General features: G+C 45.5%; 1 protein-coding gene across 1 annotated transcript in view; it reads right to left on the minus strand.

Annotated features, from left to right (window-relative positions):
• Window positions 1-3,880: 3,880 nt before the first annotated feature.
• Window positions 3,881-15,000, minus strand: part of LOC143286819 (uncharacterized) — a 104,006-nt gene continuing 92,886 nt past the window's right edge. The window contains exons 11-17 of the mRNA XM_076594666.1: window positions 14,253-14,511; window positions 13,367-13,441; window positions 11,821-11,948; window positions 11,472-11,619; window positions 10,385-10,693; window positions 9,392-9,466; window positions 3,881-7,171 (exon numbers count right to left, since the gene is read on the minus strand). Of these exons, the coding sequence (XP_076450781.1) occupies window positions 7,031-7,171; window positions 9,392-9,466; window positions 10,385-10,693; window positions 11,472-11,619; window positions 11,821-11,948; window positions 13,367-13,441; window positions 14,253-14,511 (1,135 nt within the window). The 3' untranslated portion in view covers window positions 3,881-7,030. The remainder of the gene's footprint in view (window positions 7,172-9,391; window positions 9,467-10,384; window positions 10,694-11,471; window positions 11,620-11,820; window positions 11,949-13,366; window positions 13,442-14,252; window positions 14,512-15,000) is intronic.

Consider the following 15,000-nt stretch of genomic DNA (forward strand, 5'->3'; position numbering starts at 1 on the left):
ACAGAGTACAGGATAGGGCATAGATAGGATATAGACAGGGCACAGGATAGGGCATAGACATGGCACAGACAGGGCACAGGATAGGGCATAGACAGGGCACAGACAGGGAACAGGACAGGGCATAAACAGGGCACAGACAGGGTACAGGATAGGGAATAGACAGGGCACAGACAGGGTACAGGATAGGGCAAAGACAGAGTACAGGATAGGGCAAAGACAGGGCACAGGAAAGGGCATAGATAGGGCATAGACAGGGTGCAGTATATGGCACAGGATAGGGCAAAGATAGAGCACAGGATATGGCACAGACAGAGCACGGGAAAGGGCAAAGACAGGGCACAGGATAGGGCAAAGACAGGGCACAGGATATGGCAAAGACAGAGCACAGGATAGGGCAAAGACAGAGCACAGGATATGGCAAAGACAGGGCACAGGATAGGGCATAGATAGGACACAGGGCAAAGATACAGCACAGAATAGGACATATAGGGAAAAGATAGGGTAGAGAATAGGAAACATGATAGGGCAAAGTTAGGGCATATATATAGGGCACATGATAGGGCAAACATGGGGCACAGGACAGGGCAAAGACAGGGCACATGAAAGGGCAAAGACAGGGCACAGGATACGGCAAAGATAGGGTGAGGATAGGGCAAAGATAGGACACATGATAGGGCAAAGATATAGGGAACAGGATAGGACATTGGGCATAGGACAGGACAAAGGCAGGTACAGGGGACCGAATTTTGCTGCCTTGTCACAACACACGATTACAGACAGCTATACCCGTGCACGTTCAATACGTTGTCATCACCCACAGACTGAAAGGGGAACCTGGGCTCAGTGGTCGCTCTGTGCACTGCACAGGAGAACAGTCAAAGAAGGACTCTCGTTCCAAGTCTGAGGTGGAGTGCAACTGAAGCACGGGTGAGAGGATTGGTGGTGAGAGGATCAGGCCAGGACAAGGAGATCGAGTAGACACTCCCCCCCACCCCCTCCCCGTCCCTCGAAACTCTCTGTCCACTCCCTGTCCACCCTTGACCATGACTAACCTTACATTGACCACTAACCTGCATGAATCGCTGACTGACTTTTTTTTTTTTTTGCTTTGTAGCTGCTCGGCCGGGCGTGACAGATTGTTTGCGGAGGATAAGTTGCCAGTCTGGTTTCCTTTCCGCTTGGTTTCCTTTCCCTTGCAAGTTAGATGCCGTTGTATTGTGTTGAAGGGCAGGGAAGTGGTGGGGGACAGAGACTATGGGGAGGGAGACAGTAGTGGGGGCGGGGTGGCGGGGGGGAAGGCGTGGGGGGGGGGGGGGGGGGCTGGAGGAAGGGAAGAGGGTGTGGCATGGGAAAAGACAATGTATGGCGGCCAGGCGTGACAAGAATTGACGGGGAAGGAGGAAGGCGCCTATGGTCAAGGTAAAGGGCAGGAGGTGGTATGTGTGTGAATGTGGGTTCAGTTGGGAGGGTGCGGAGGGGGGTGGGGGGTTAGTCGGTTAATGATTTCATGGTAGTTGTCGGAAAGCTGCTGCTGACACAAGACATATGGTCAGCTTTCCTGCACGACGGTCCAGTATCAGTCAGTCAATTGAAAGCTGCTGTACAGACTACTGGTCAGTTCACTTGACCAGTCAATTGAAAGCTGCATGCTATACAGACTACTGGTCAGCTTACCCGACCGCTCCAGTATCGGTCAGTGAAGGTGTGATGATCACAGTCACGTACACGGCGTGGTATTACAGATTCTTTGGGCGATCCGTCAGAGGACTGGATATTAGATATATCGTACAGTTAAAACTTCATGTCATTATCTGATTTTCTTTTTTTTTCTGTTTATCAGTTACACACACACACACACACACACACACACACACACACACACACACACACACACACACAGTGGACAGTTTCAAATATCGACTTGGTGTCAGTGTATGTAAATTTGTATTGGACTTTACAGTAAGAATTTTGTGTCCTTGTCCTTGATAGTTATTATTTCATCGACCAGCTTTGATTGAGAAAAGCACGGACTTACGAGTATGTCAGTTTGAGAGGACACAACAAACCTTTAATTTCTGAGTGGTTTGTAGGGAAAAGTCATCAAGTACTCCTGTGTGTGTGTGTGTGTGTGTGTGTGTGTGTGTGAGAGAGAGAGAGAGAGAGAGAGAGAGAGAGAGAGAGAGAGAGAAAATTGGGGGTGCAAGGGAGACAATGCATTGATGTTTAAACTCTGCGTGAGCGTTTACTTCCCTTAGAACTTTTGTCGGTACATGAGTTGCTTATCAGATTCGTTTTTCATAATCACAGAATATTTAAAAGTGCATAGTTACTCTGTAACTTTCTCTTTTTTTTTTTAGATACTGGCTGACGATATTGTTTCTCTATTTTCATAATCGAAGAGAGGGAAAATAATTTGACTTGAAACAAATATTTTCGCTCCTTGATAAGTATTGTTCTGGGAGTTCTTTTCATTTGGTTACAATTGTTTTCAGACTTTTTTGTTTAGTCTTCTTCTTCTTTTTTTTCCTTCTTAATCTTGCATCTTCAGCTGCCACTATCTGACGAAAAGAAAATCAACAACTTGATAATCCAGAGTTACTTTCTCTGGTTTGGATTAAACAGCTTGATGAGTGATCAGTTTCTCCCAACGCTGGAAAAAACGAGAGAGAGAGACAGAGAGAGAGAGAGACAGACAGACAGAGACAGGCAGACAGACAGACAGGCAGACAGACAGATGAACAGCAAAGAGAAGTCAGAAGAGGTACAAACAAAATCAGTCTCACTGGACGTCATGCCACACACACACACACACGCGCGCGCGCGCGCACGCGCACGCACACGCCCAGAGTCTTCCATTCAGTTACCCAACAGACTTAAGAATGAAAAAACAAAATCCACACAAACAAACGAAAACAATCAGCAGTTGTATTGCAAAAGGCACTTCCTTGATATGTACACCCCTTTCTTTTACAAAAAAAAAAATAATTAAGTTAGCGCATCCCACCAAAACAAAAACAACCAACCAGATTATCAGATCAAGTCACCAACACACACATACACACGCGCGCGCACACACACACACACACACACACACACACACACACACACACACACACCACACACACGCACAGAGCAGCTTGACAAATACAGCCGGTCTAATTATGACTGACAGCGGTCATACAAGCAAGAGTTCACCGCTACTATACAATTCATTCACTGCATGATCATTCCGATTACAAAGACACATGGCATTTTGTTCATTTTGGGTAGGCAACAGCAGCAGCAAGAATAATAACAACAAAAACAATACAGAAATGGTAATAATGCTAATGACACAAAACAAACTATTTAACATAACTGCAGGAATGTCAGCAAATCAAATGGAAGGCAGGAAATTCAGCTTGGTCCATATGATATTTTCATGCAAGTAAATCACACACACACACACACACACACACACACACACACGTGCACACGCACATGCACGTACTAGCACATGCAAGCGCATGGACACACACGGACACAGACACACACACACACACAAACTACATGTGTATAAACAGACAGTATTAAGTACATAATGAAAAAGCATAAAACAACAATATGGTCTCAAATTAAGTGAACCTCATATATATGCTGTTCTGATGGTCTTAGTCGGACACGACTGACTATCATATATATATATATATATATATATATTTTTTTTTTTTTTCAAACAAAGGCTAATCTGCAGAGTTTAGTGATCATCGTGATATTAGTTGTCACCTTGAATGAAGCGAGTGTGTGTGTGTGTGTGTGTGTGTGTGTGTGTGTGTGTGTGTGTGTGTGTGTGTGTGTGTGTGTGTGTGTCTGTGTGTGCGTGTGTCTGTGTGTGTGCCTCTGTGTGTGTGTGTGTGTGTGTGTGTGTGTGTGTGTGTGTGTGTGTGTCTGTGTCTGTGTCTGTGTGTGTGAATGTGAGCTGACCACATTAACAACAGTTAAAAAGCATAAACTTCACGATCTTTTACAAGAACACATATCATCAGCAACAACAACACCGGCAGCAATCAACAATCAACACATCACAGTTTTCATGTTAAAATTTAAAAAAAAAAAAAAAGAAGAAAGAAAGTGACCAACAATAATCAAACACACATCACCAGTTCTTACACCCTGTGAACCAACACAGAAAGTCCCACGGAAGAAGAAGAGGAAGAAGAAGAAGAAAAAAGGTTTAACTACACATACTTTACCGTGACCCACTAGTGCAGACTCCCGCAGAGAGTCCGAGTCCTGTCTAAAAGGTTTAACCCTTTCACTGCCAAACTCGCATTTATACAGCAGCTAGGTAGAGGACCCATGTCACTGAAGGGTGACCAGATCATGGGTCTCTTATCCATGAACCTACTGCTCTTTATGTTCAGTGGTAGGACAGGCCATATCTTCTACACATGACAGGGGAAATCCCCGGCTATTCTTGGATACCATATTTTCTGTGTTTATAGCACAAGGGAATTTCGCACTCTAAATTGACTGGCAGTGAAAGGGTTAAGGCCCTATAGCCTTTTACGACCATCGGGTCAATGATTTCAATACATATTATTCACTAAGTCCGGGGCTTGGCACTACAGGGCAGCTGGGCCCAGCCCTCTCCTGTTCCGTCGCCCATTTACTGACCAAAGTCGGGTTCCCATTCACTCGAGTCACAGCAGATAATGGTGGGGTGAAGCGAATCGGGGTAAAGTGCCTCTCCGGAACATACAGCATCATGCCGAAACGAGGCCTCCACAACCCACCTCCCAACACACACACACACACACACACACACACACACACACACACACACACACACACACACACACACACACAGAGCGTCTGTTGTGCGTGGCTTACAGCCAGCCAGCAGATGACAGATCTTTACAGATGACAGATCTTTACAGATGACAGATCTATACAGCGGCAGTAGCGGAATCCATTCGTTGTACCACATGCATAAAAATAAAGATAAGAAAAAAAAAAATCCAGTATAAAACGGCAGCAGCTTGCGACAGGCCCCACAAAGCCTTGTAATTATTTTATTGGTCCACCCTGTGTTCCGACCATTCTGCTGGAGGGAATGGTGCGTATATATACATATATGCAATTACGTGTACACTTGACCTTGATGCAAAACTGCAATAATGATACTGAGACCAAAGTGAACGAATTAAATATGACCTAGCATTTCATACAAAATCTATCCTCAGACAGACATACACAGACAGACAGACACACACACACACACACACACACACACACACACACACACACACTCTCTCTCTCTCTCTCTCTCTCTCTCTCTCTCTAATGCCACATAATGTAAAAAGACATTAAATGATTTCAATATTCATGCTATCACTACCATAAGCGCGCGACAGCGCAAACACACACACACACACACACACACACACACACAGATTGAGAGAGACAGACAGACAGACAGATAGACACACAGACAGGCAGAGACTGAGACACAGAGACAAACACACAAACAGAGAATCACCATCTTTTAGTAAGCCACCAGTAAGTAGAAAATGTTGAAGTAAAAACAACATGAGAACAGTTATCACGAAGTGAAGGAGACCCCACACTGGAAGACTGTGTGACCTTCGCTGTGGTGGAGTTGGTGTGTGGAAAGCCATCACTTGTTGGTCCCGTTTCCAGCACTGGGTCATCACATAACAGTGTGTGATATTGTCTGAAAGATGGCCATGAACGTCTTCTGCGGGCTCTGCTGGGTTGGAACACTGTTTGTTGAACATCTCTGGGGTGCTCTCTCTCTCTCTCGCTCTCTCTCTCTATATATATACATGTATATATATTGTTTTTTTCTTTCTTTTCTAACACATGTGGCATTCTTTTCATTCACGCTCTATTCGTGGTTCGTTTGGACCCTCGTGCAGTTTTAACTTCAGCTTTGCTGCGATTTTTTTGTTTTCAGCCGTGAGCCGTGGCACTGTTTTTTGGGGTTTTTTTTGTTGTTTTTTTTGCACCTCTGGTCCCGTTTTTGTTTCCACATGCGGCATTGTTTTCGGTTGTTGTTTTTTTACTTTCTTTTTTTTTTTCTTTTTGCTTCGTTTACACCTGTGACACTGTTTCCGTTTACACCTGTGGTGCTGTTTCCGTTTACACCTGTGGTGCTGTTTCCGCTCAACACCTCTTCTGGCACTGTGTTCCTGTTTTCCTTTCTCTCAGTCATTCAGCCATGGCACTGCAGTGTTTTCGCTCACATCTGTGGCACTGTTGTGCTTACGTTTACACACATGGTGCCGATACCATTCACAGACCTAATGCCGCCACCCTTTCTACAGTTCTGATGCCGTCACCACCTTTTTTTTTATTTTTTTTTTTTTTACACATCTGGTACAGTAAAGTTACCGTTTACAATTCTGGTGCCGTCACCATTTACATTACACACCTGGCGCAGTAACCGTTTACAGTCTTGATGCGGTTACCCTTCTTACTTTTTTTTTTTTTTAACAGGACCTGGCGCCTTTACCTTTCTTCTTCTTTTATTATTCTTTTTTTTACAGTTCTGGCGCCGTACCTTTCTTTTATTTTATTTACACACGTCGTGCCATAACCGTTTACACCACTGGTGTAGGGTTTGCGAGCTTGGTTGACTGGAAGATCAAGACAATGTATTGCTTCTGTAGTTTAGAATACATTATCCAGATGACTCAGTGACGTATAAATACAACAGACACAATCAAAAATATATTTCATGCAATGATAATCACTGAAGATGTTGGCCGTTCAGGAGGAATAGCATCATGCGCTAGCATAGGCTGTTAACACAGCTGGAAATTCACCATTGCTGTGAAGTGTTTCAGTTACTTCCATGATCAGTTTTTACCAGATCTGTCGTTGAGTCAATGTGTGTGTATGTGTGGTGTGTGTGTGTGTGTGTGTGTGTGTGTGTGTGTGTGTGTGTGTGTGTGTGTGTGTGTGTGTGTGTGTGCGTGTGTGTGTGTGCTTGCTTGCTTGCTTATGAAGTCTTTTTCAAAGTGGGTCAGACATCCGTCTCCTTGACGTCTCGTTGCCTTGACGACGAGGACAGTGATCTTGTCCACTGCTGTGTTGACCTTGGACTTTTGCTGCGACCTTCCATCATCAGCTGCAACTGCAGGCGGTGAATCTCCTGGTCCCGCTTCTGGACACACACACACACATGTACACACACACACACACACACACACACACACACACACACACACACACACACACAAGGACACACGCACACACACACATACACAAACACACACAAGCACACACATGCACACACACACACACACACACACACACACTATATTGGTAAAAATCGTTCAATATTCACTGCTGAACTTATTGCTATTCTTATGGCTCTAAATCATATTCTCGATCTTCCAATTTGCCTTCTACAAGTCTTGTTTTGCGTTGATTCCAAATCTGTATTATGTGCTTTAAACTCACCAAATTGTAAGAACAAATCTAAAATCATACTAGAAATCAGCCACATTTTACATCTTTTAAGCTTGAAAGGAACACATATTACGTTTTTCTGGGTTCCTTCACATCTTGGTATTCTCTACAATGAATGGGCTGACAGGGCTGCAAGAAAAGGTGCAAAGAACGAACAGGGAACCATAGAACTTTATGTGCCTCTGTCTGTACAAGAGGGTTATCGAATACTAGAAAAAACATCGTGGAACAAAGTCAGAGAATTATACCAGGAAAACGGCAAAGCTTTAAACCATAGTGTAATTAATGTTCAACAACCGGGAACTATCAATCAGTCAAATACATACAGTAATTCAATAAGATTAAGGCAGATTCATACATTATCAAACAGGATAAAACTGAACGCTTTTGTAACAAAGTTCAGCAAAGATGTCAGACGCATATGTGGAGAACATATTTCTAGCAACCATGTAATATTCGAATGTCAGAATCTAAAATGTTCTTTTGTCAGACTTCACCAAAAGTTCTTTTGGATGTGTTATTAACAATTCCAATATGTTATTGGTTATTGCAGAAGGTTTGCTGCATAGTCCTATAGGACATTTGTTATAGATGTTATATTTGTTTGATGTTGGCGTTTATAACGTTTCCATTTTTCCTAGCGTTGTCTCTCCCTATTCACCCTCCACACATACACACACTTTTATCCCTCCCCCTCTCACAGCCCCTACCCCCACGTTTTTTTTGTTTTGTTTGTTGTTGTTTTTTTGTTTGTTTGTTTGTTTGTTTTTTTTGTTGTTTTTTTTAATATCACTTCAAGTGGAAAGACGTTAAACTGAAGACAACAACAACACACACACACATACACACACACACACACACACACACACACACACAACACACACATACACACACACAGACCATGAGTACTTAGGATTGTAAATGCAGTCAAATCAAAGTCATCAACGGTGAGACTTCAATAGAAGCTTAGAAATTCAATGAATCGTTTTTCTTTCCTTTTCTTTTTCTTTCTTTCTTTTTCTTTTTTTTTAACGGCAGTATAATCCCCGAGACAGGGTATGACGCTATACTATGATACAAAACAGTAGATTGCTGTGATACAATACAGTAGATTATGATACACTGCACTCAACTACACCTACACTATAGCGTCACACCACATGGTGTAGGCTCTCAAAGCCTGACCAGCGCGTTGGGTTTATGCAAAGGTCAGTCATCTGCTCTTCTTTTTTTCTTTCAAAGCAGATGATCAGTCTGCACGCTTTGATACCTATTTACAACTGAAACTGAAACACTAGACCACTCCGCAATACGCTGTATTTAGGTGAAATCACACTGTGGTGTTTCACCATGCATCAAGCTACAACATTCTACACTTGACTGCACTGCAATGCAATTCAATGCATGACAGCACACCGCACTGCACCACACCACACCACACCGCACTGCACTGCACTGCACAACACTACACTACACTACACTACACTACACTACACTACACTACACTACACTACACTACACTACACTGCACTGCACTGCACAATACCATCACAACATTACACTACACTGTACTGCACTGCGCTGCACCACACTACACTACACCACACTACACTACACTACACTACACTGTGCTGCACTACACTACACTACACTAAACTACACTACACTGCACTTCACTGCACTGCACAATATTGTCACAACATTAAACTACACGACACTGCACTGCACTGCACTACACTACACTACACCACACTATACTGCAAACTACACTACACCATTGATCATAGTGTCTCCGCAACAAACGCCAGACAGCACACGTGACAGCACAGCACAGCACAGCACAGCACAGCACAGCACAGCACAGCACAGCACAGCACAGAGGAGCAACTAATGCTCTGCATTGAGTTCAGACCTGCAGATCCTGGTGCAGAGTGTGCAGATTGGATCTCATCTCCTCTCGCATCTCCGACACCAGTGAGGTCCGCAGCTGTCAACATGGTTCAGTGGTAAAACATCATCATCATCATCATTATCATCATCATCACCACAGGCAGCACACGCCGTGCCACCCCCTTCCCCCAACCCTCTAATCCTCAGCACCTCACTTCTCAATGCCATATACACTGACTTGTTAGGACTGCCTGTAAACAAAAGTTGTGAAGAAAGTGACCGATCACCTGACAAGTTGGACCTGTACTGACTCTCTCAGAGAGCTGGCTGTCACACTCAACCGTGATTCTGAGGTCGGACCCTCCCACTATTGTATTGTACTGTACTGTACTGTACTGTGTTGTGTTGTGTTGTGTTGTGTTGTGTCGTGTTGTGTTGTAGTGTAGTGTAGTGTAGTGTAGTGTAGTGTAGTGTAGTGTAGTGTATTGCTCCTTTTGTCATAACAGATTTCTCTGTGTGAAATTCGGGCTGCTCTCCTCGAGGAAGAACGCTTCGCTACATTGACAGCGCCACCCATTTTTATGCTTTTTTTATGTCTACAGTTTCATTTGTTTTCCTATTGAAGTAGATTTTTCTAAAGAACTTTGCCAGGGACAACCCTTTTGATGCCGCGGGTTCTTTTACGTGCGGTAAGTACATGCTGCACACAGGACTTCGGTTTATCGTCTCATCCGAGTGACTAGCGTCCAGATCACCACTCAAGGTCTAGAGGAGGGGGAGAAAATACTGGCGACTGTGGGACTGGAACCAGTGTGCCCAGATTCTCTCGCTTCCCAGGCGGACGTGTTACCACGAGGCCAACACTCCACACTACACTACACACACACTAGATACACACACACACACACACACACACACACACACACACACTCACACACCACACACACACACACACACACACACACACACACACACGAAACACACACGAAACACACACAGACACCACACTACACACCTGGTCATATGAGGAGTCAGAGAAGGCGGGGCTGAGGGGAATGTGGGAGGTGGAGGAAGAGTAGCGTGTCCGCAGCCTGGGGGAGGGGGAGGAGGAGGCGTAGTGCCGGGGGAGCTCCCCCCAGCTGCCCAGGGAAGAGGCGTACCGGGAGGTGCTCCCCCACGACCTGAACCTGCCCCCTCCCCTCCTCACCGCCTCCCACTCCAGCTCATCTTCTTCCTCCTCCGCCGCCTGTGCCTCCTCCTCCTCCTCTTCCGCGTCCATGCCCAGCTGTTTGTGGAAGTGTTGCTCCTTCAGAACGTCGATCAGCTGCACACAGCGAGGCCCGCAACAGGGGAAAGAAAACGTAATTAGCGACCGGTCTCCGGACGAGTTGGACACGTACTGACTGGTGCAGACAGACAGCTAACCACGCACTCTCAGACCGTAATTCTTTCAATGCGGTGCCCTCTAATGGGTTAAATTCTGATCCAAACTTCAGCTTACTGGGTTTTTTTTAACGTTCTTGGACAATTCTTTACTCGAGCGATCAAACCATTAATTAATCGGATATTGGTTAATTAGATAGGTAATTCATGAAAAAATAAATAAAAAATACATAAAAGGGACAATGGTTTCTCGATTAATTTTGTATTGAAAAGGAGCAATTTTCACTGATGTTTCTCAATAATGATATACACCTCCGCACTTCAAAACAGTTCTAATCAGCCAGTGACAGACAGACAAAGGAAGATGCTGAGACTTCATCGTGAAGAAGAGTGAGAGAAAATGATGGGTTGGGGGTGGAAGTGAAAGCGTGTATTATATAACCGAAATGTTTCCTCCTCAAACAGCCCGAACACTAACTTCCAGTGCTTTGCATGCTACCTTGTACAAATTTCCCTCTTCAATAAAACTACAGCACAATCAAATTTTGAAAGGAAGCCACTGACACGAAGATGAAAGTTCTGAACGCCCAAAATCAAGACTATCAAACTCCCATAACATAGCTGGCAAAAATGAACTGGGCCCCAAACCACTGGCTGTAGCCCAGCACCCCACCCCAACCCCCACCCATCTCCCCAGCACATGTGACATCTCATCTCACCCGCTGCATGACGTTGATGGAGGACAGGAAATTGAAGTTGTCGTTTCCGGAAGCCAGGGACTTCATGCGAGACGTCAGCAACTGTTCCGTCTCCAAGGCCTGATGACGCACTTCCGCCCACAGGTGCTGTAGTTCCTCCACGTCATCCCTGCGCACGACACCACCAAACCGTCACCAGGTGGGTCCTCAGCATTTATTTATTTATTTACTTTAAATCTATTTATCTGCCTATTTATTTATTTATGTATTTATCGTCTATTTGACACGGTGGGCACTGCACGGACAACACGTAACAAGGACAGCTGCCCCCACCCACAAGCCCCCCACCCCCCAACCCCCACCCCCTCACCTCTCCTCCGGCGTCAGGAGTTCAGAGGCCAGGTGGTAGCGGCCCATGAAGGCCGTCTCCATCATGTTCAGCTCTGACCGGAACTTGTGCAGGGCGTGCTGAGCCAGGCGGCTCTCCTCCTGCAGTCTCTGGGAACAGCAAGACACGGGGTGGATGGTGCGGCGTGGAGTCGTTCGTCTGGCTGTTTCCCGTACTCAGTGTGTGTGTGTGTGTGTGTGTGTGTGTGTGTGTGTGTGTGTGTGTGTGTGTGTGTGTGTGTGTGTGTGTGTGTGTGTGTGTGTGGTTGGGGTTGGTGATTAGTCTATTTTATTCATTTATTTGTGTGTGTGTGTGTGTGTGTGTGTGTGTGTGTGGTTGGGGTTGGGGTTGGTGATTAGTCTATTTTATTCATTTATTTGTGTGTGTGTGTGTGTGTGTGTGTGTGTGTGTGTGTGTGTGTGTGTGTGTTTGGTTATGGATAGCGTTTTTTGTTTGTTTGTTTGTTTGCTTGATTGTGTGTGTGTGTGTGTGTGTGTGTGTGTGTGTGTGTGTGTGTGTGTGTTCATTGAGGGATGGGGTGTGGGCGCGTCGGTGGCTGTGCCGTGTGGGTGTGTGTGTTTGTGTGTGTGTGTGTAAGTATGTGTGTGTTATGCGAGTGTGTGTGCATGTGCATGTGAACAAACACGTTGATGATTCCACGTACAACAACCACATGCAACATACTTATCAGCAGTAATAATGTGCTGGAGTCTGGTTGAGAACAACGGCATTTCATCAAAGAAAAAGGAAAGAAAGAAAAAAACACACAACAAAAAAACCAGTTCTTTCCCTCCCAACATTACAGGCTTAACTAAAAGACCTAGAGGCCTGTTGTGCGTTGCATGTCCCAACATTGCGAGCCGAAAATATTCCAGATTACCTCCCTTCCAACGACCTCCAGAGTAGTTCGCCACCAGGCGCAGGGTCAGTGATCTATTTATCCCATTTGTCAGGAAAGACATGAGTACGACTACTACTACTACTACTACTACTACCATTACAACTACTACTACTTCTTCTACTACTACAACTACTCCACTATGTATGTGGAGTGATGGCCTAGAGGTAACGCGTCCACCTAGGAAGCGAGAGAATCTGAGCGCCCTGGTTCGAATCACGACTCAGCCGCCGATATTTTCTCCCCCTCCACTAGACCTTGAGTGGTGGTCTGGACGCTAGTCATTCGGATGAGACGATAAACCGAGGTCCCGTGTGCAGCATGCACTTAGCGCACGTAAAAAAAAAAAAAAAAAAACCCACGGCAACAAAAGGGTTATTCCTGGCAAAATTCTGTAGAAAAAAAATCCACTTCGATAGGAAAAACAAATAATACTGCACGCAGGAAAAAAAATTACAAAAAAATGGGTGGCGCTGTGGTGTAGCGACGTGCTCTCCCTGGGGAAAGCAGCCCGAATTTCACACAGAGAAATCTGTTGTGATAAAAAAGAAAAAGAAATACAAAATACCACTACTTTTACAACAATAGAAATAATAATGATAACTGCCACGCCCAGAGGGTCTCACTGACCTTCTTCTTGGCCAGTCCCGGCCAGTCCCGCAGCTGTCGGCGAGGTCTGTACTGCACCAGCCGTGCCCTGTGACCCTGCACGTGCATCACGCTGCCTTTGTCACTTCGCTTCTTTACTACCGCTGCTGTTGCTACTGAACTGATACTAATATAACATTTTGATAACGAATAGTAATCGAACATCAATTTTGATTTCGTGCTTTCAAACATATCAAAGTGTTTGACAATAGCACGTTATCCGTCAGACTCCTCCTCCCGCCCCACATACACACACGGACCCCCCCCCCCTCGCCCCACACACACGTTCCCCAAACACACACACACACATACACGCACACACAAACATCTACAAATTACTCTCACACACAGACACACATACACATACACTCCCCACCCCACCCTCCGTACCCTACCCTCCACACACACACACACACACACTCCCCACCACTCCCATCACACACACACACACACACACACACACACACACACACACACACACACATTCCCCACCCCACTCTCTCTCTCTTCTCACCCCAATCCACCCTCCACTCCACATACACACAAACACATACACGCACACACTCTCTTCCCACTCTTCACACACACACACACACACACACACACACACACACACACACACACACACTCTCTCTCTCCCCTTCCCACCATCCACACACACACACACACACACACACACACACACACACACACACACACACACTCTCTCTCTCTCTCTCTCTCTCCCCATCCCACCATCCACACACACACACACACACACACGCACTCCACACATTCTACCCCCACCCCCACCCCACAACACCTCAACACCACACACACACACACACACACACACACACACACACACACACACACACAAACACTATACCCTGAAAACAGTGGGCTGGTTGATGAGCTTGATCAGTTTGTGATAATCCAGCATGGGCAATGCCCCTCCTCCTCCTCCCCCACTGGCGATGCTGTCCGAGGTGCCAGAGGCACAGGAGTACACACTGCTGCCCTCCAGGGACGCTCCGGACTCCTCGTCAGTGCCCGGGTACTGGTGGCGGGGGCGGGGCCTCCTGCTGGACCGCTGTGAGGGGCCTGACGACAGCTCGCTACGGCTCCATGAGGCGTAACTGAGGGACCTGTCGTCGTCACCATGACGTGAAGGGTACGGCGGAGTTATGATAATAGTGATATAATAATAATGGTGGTGATGATGAAACCATTATCATCATCATTATAACAGCAACAACAATTAAAAGATAATGATTATGATCATGATGACTATGATAATGATTATCATAACTATCATCACAGTTGCTCACAGCCCCAGCACACCGCACATGACCACATCAGGGATGAACACAAACATAATCATACATAATGTTATAATGGCGACACTGTCAATAACGATAACAACTACGACAACGAAGACGATGAAGATGATGATAATAATAATGATGAAGACGACGACGAAGATGATAATGGGTGATGATGGCGATGATGACGATGACGAAGACGACAGTGACAACGACGATGATGATGACGACAACCACGACGACTGATACGAATATTTTGACAACGACGATGACGACGACAACGACGATGATGACAACGATGACCCAACCCAC

Source organism: Babylonia areolata, chromosome 1 (assembly GCF_041734735.1).
Source record: "Babylonia areolata isolate BAREFJ2019XMU chromosome 1, ASM4173473v1, whole genome shotgun sequence".
NCBI classification, from domain to species: Eukaryota; Metazoa; Mollusca; class Gastropoda; order Neogastropoda; family Buccinidae; genus Babylonia; species Babylonia areolata.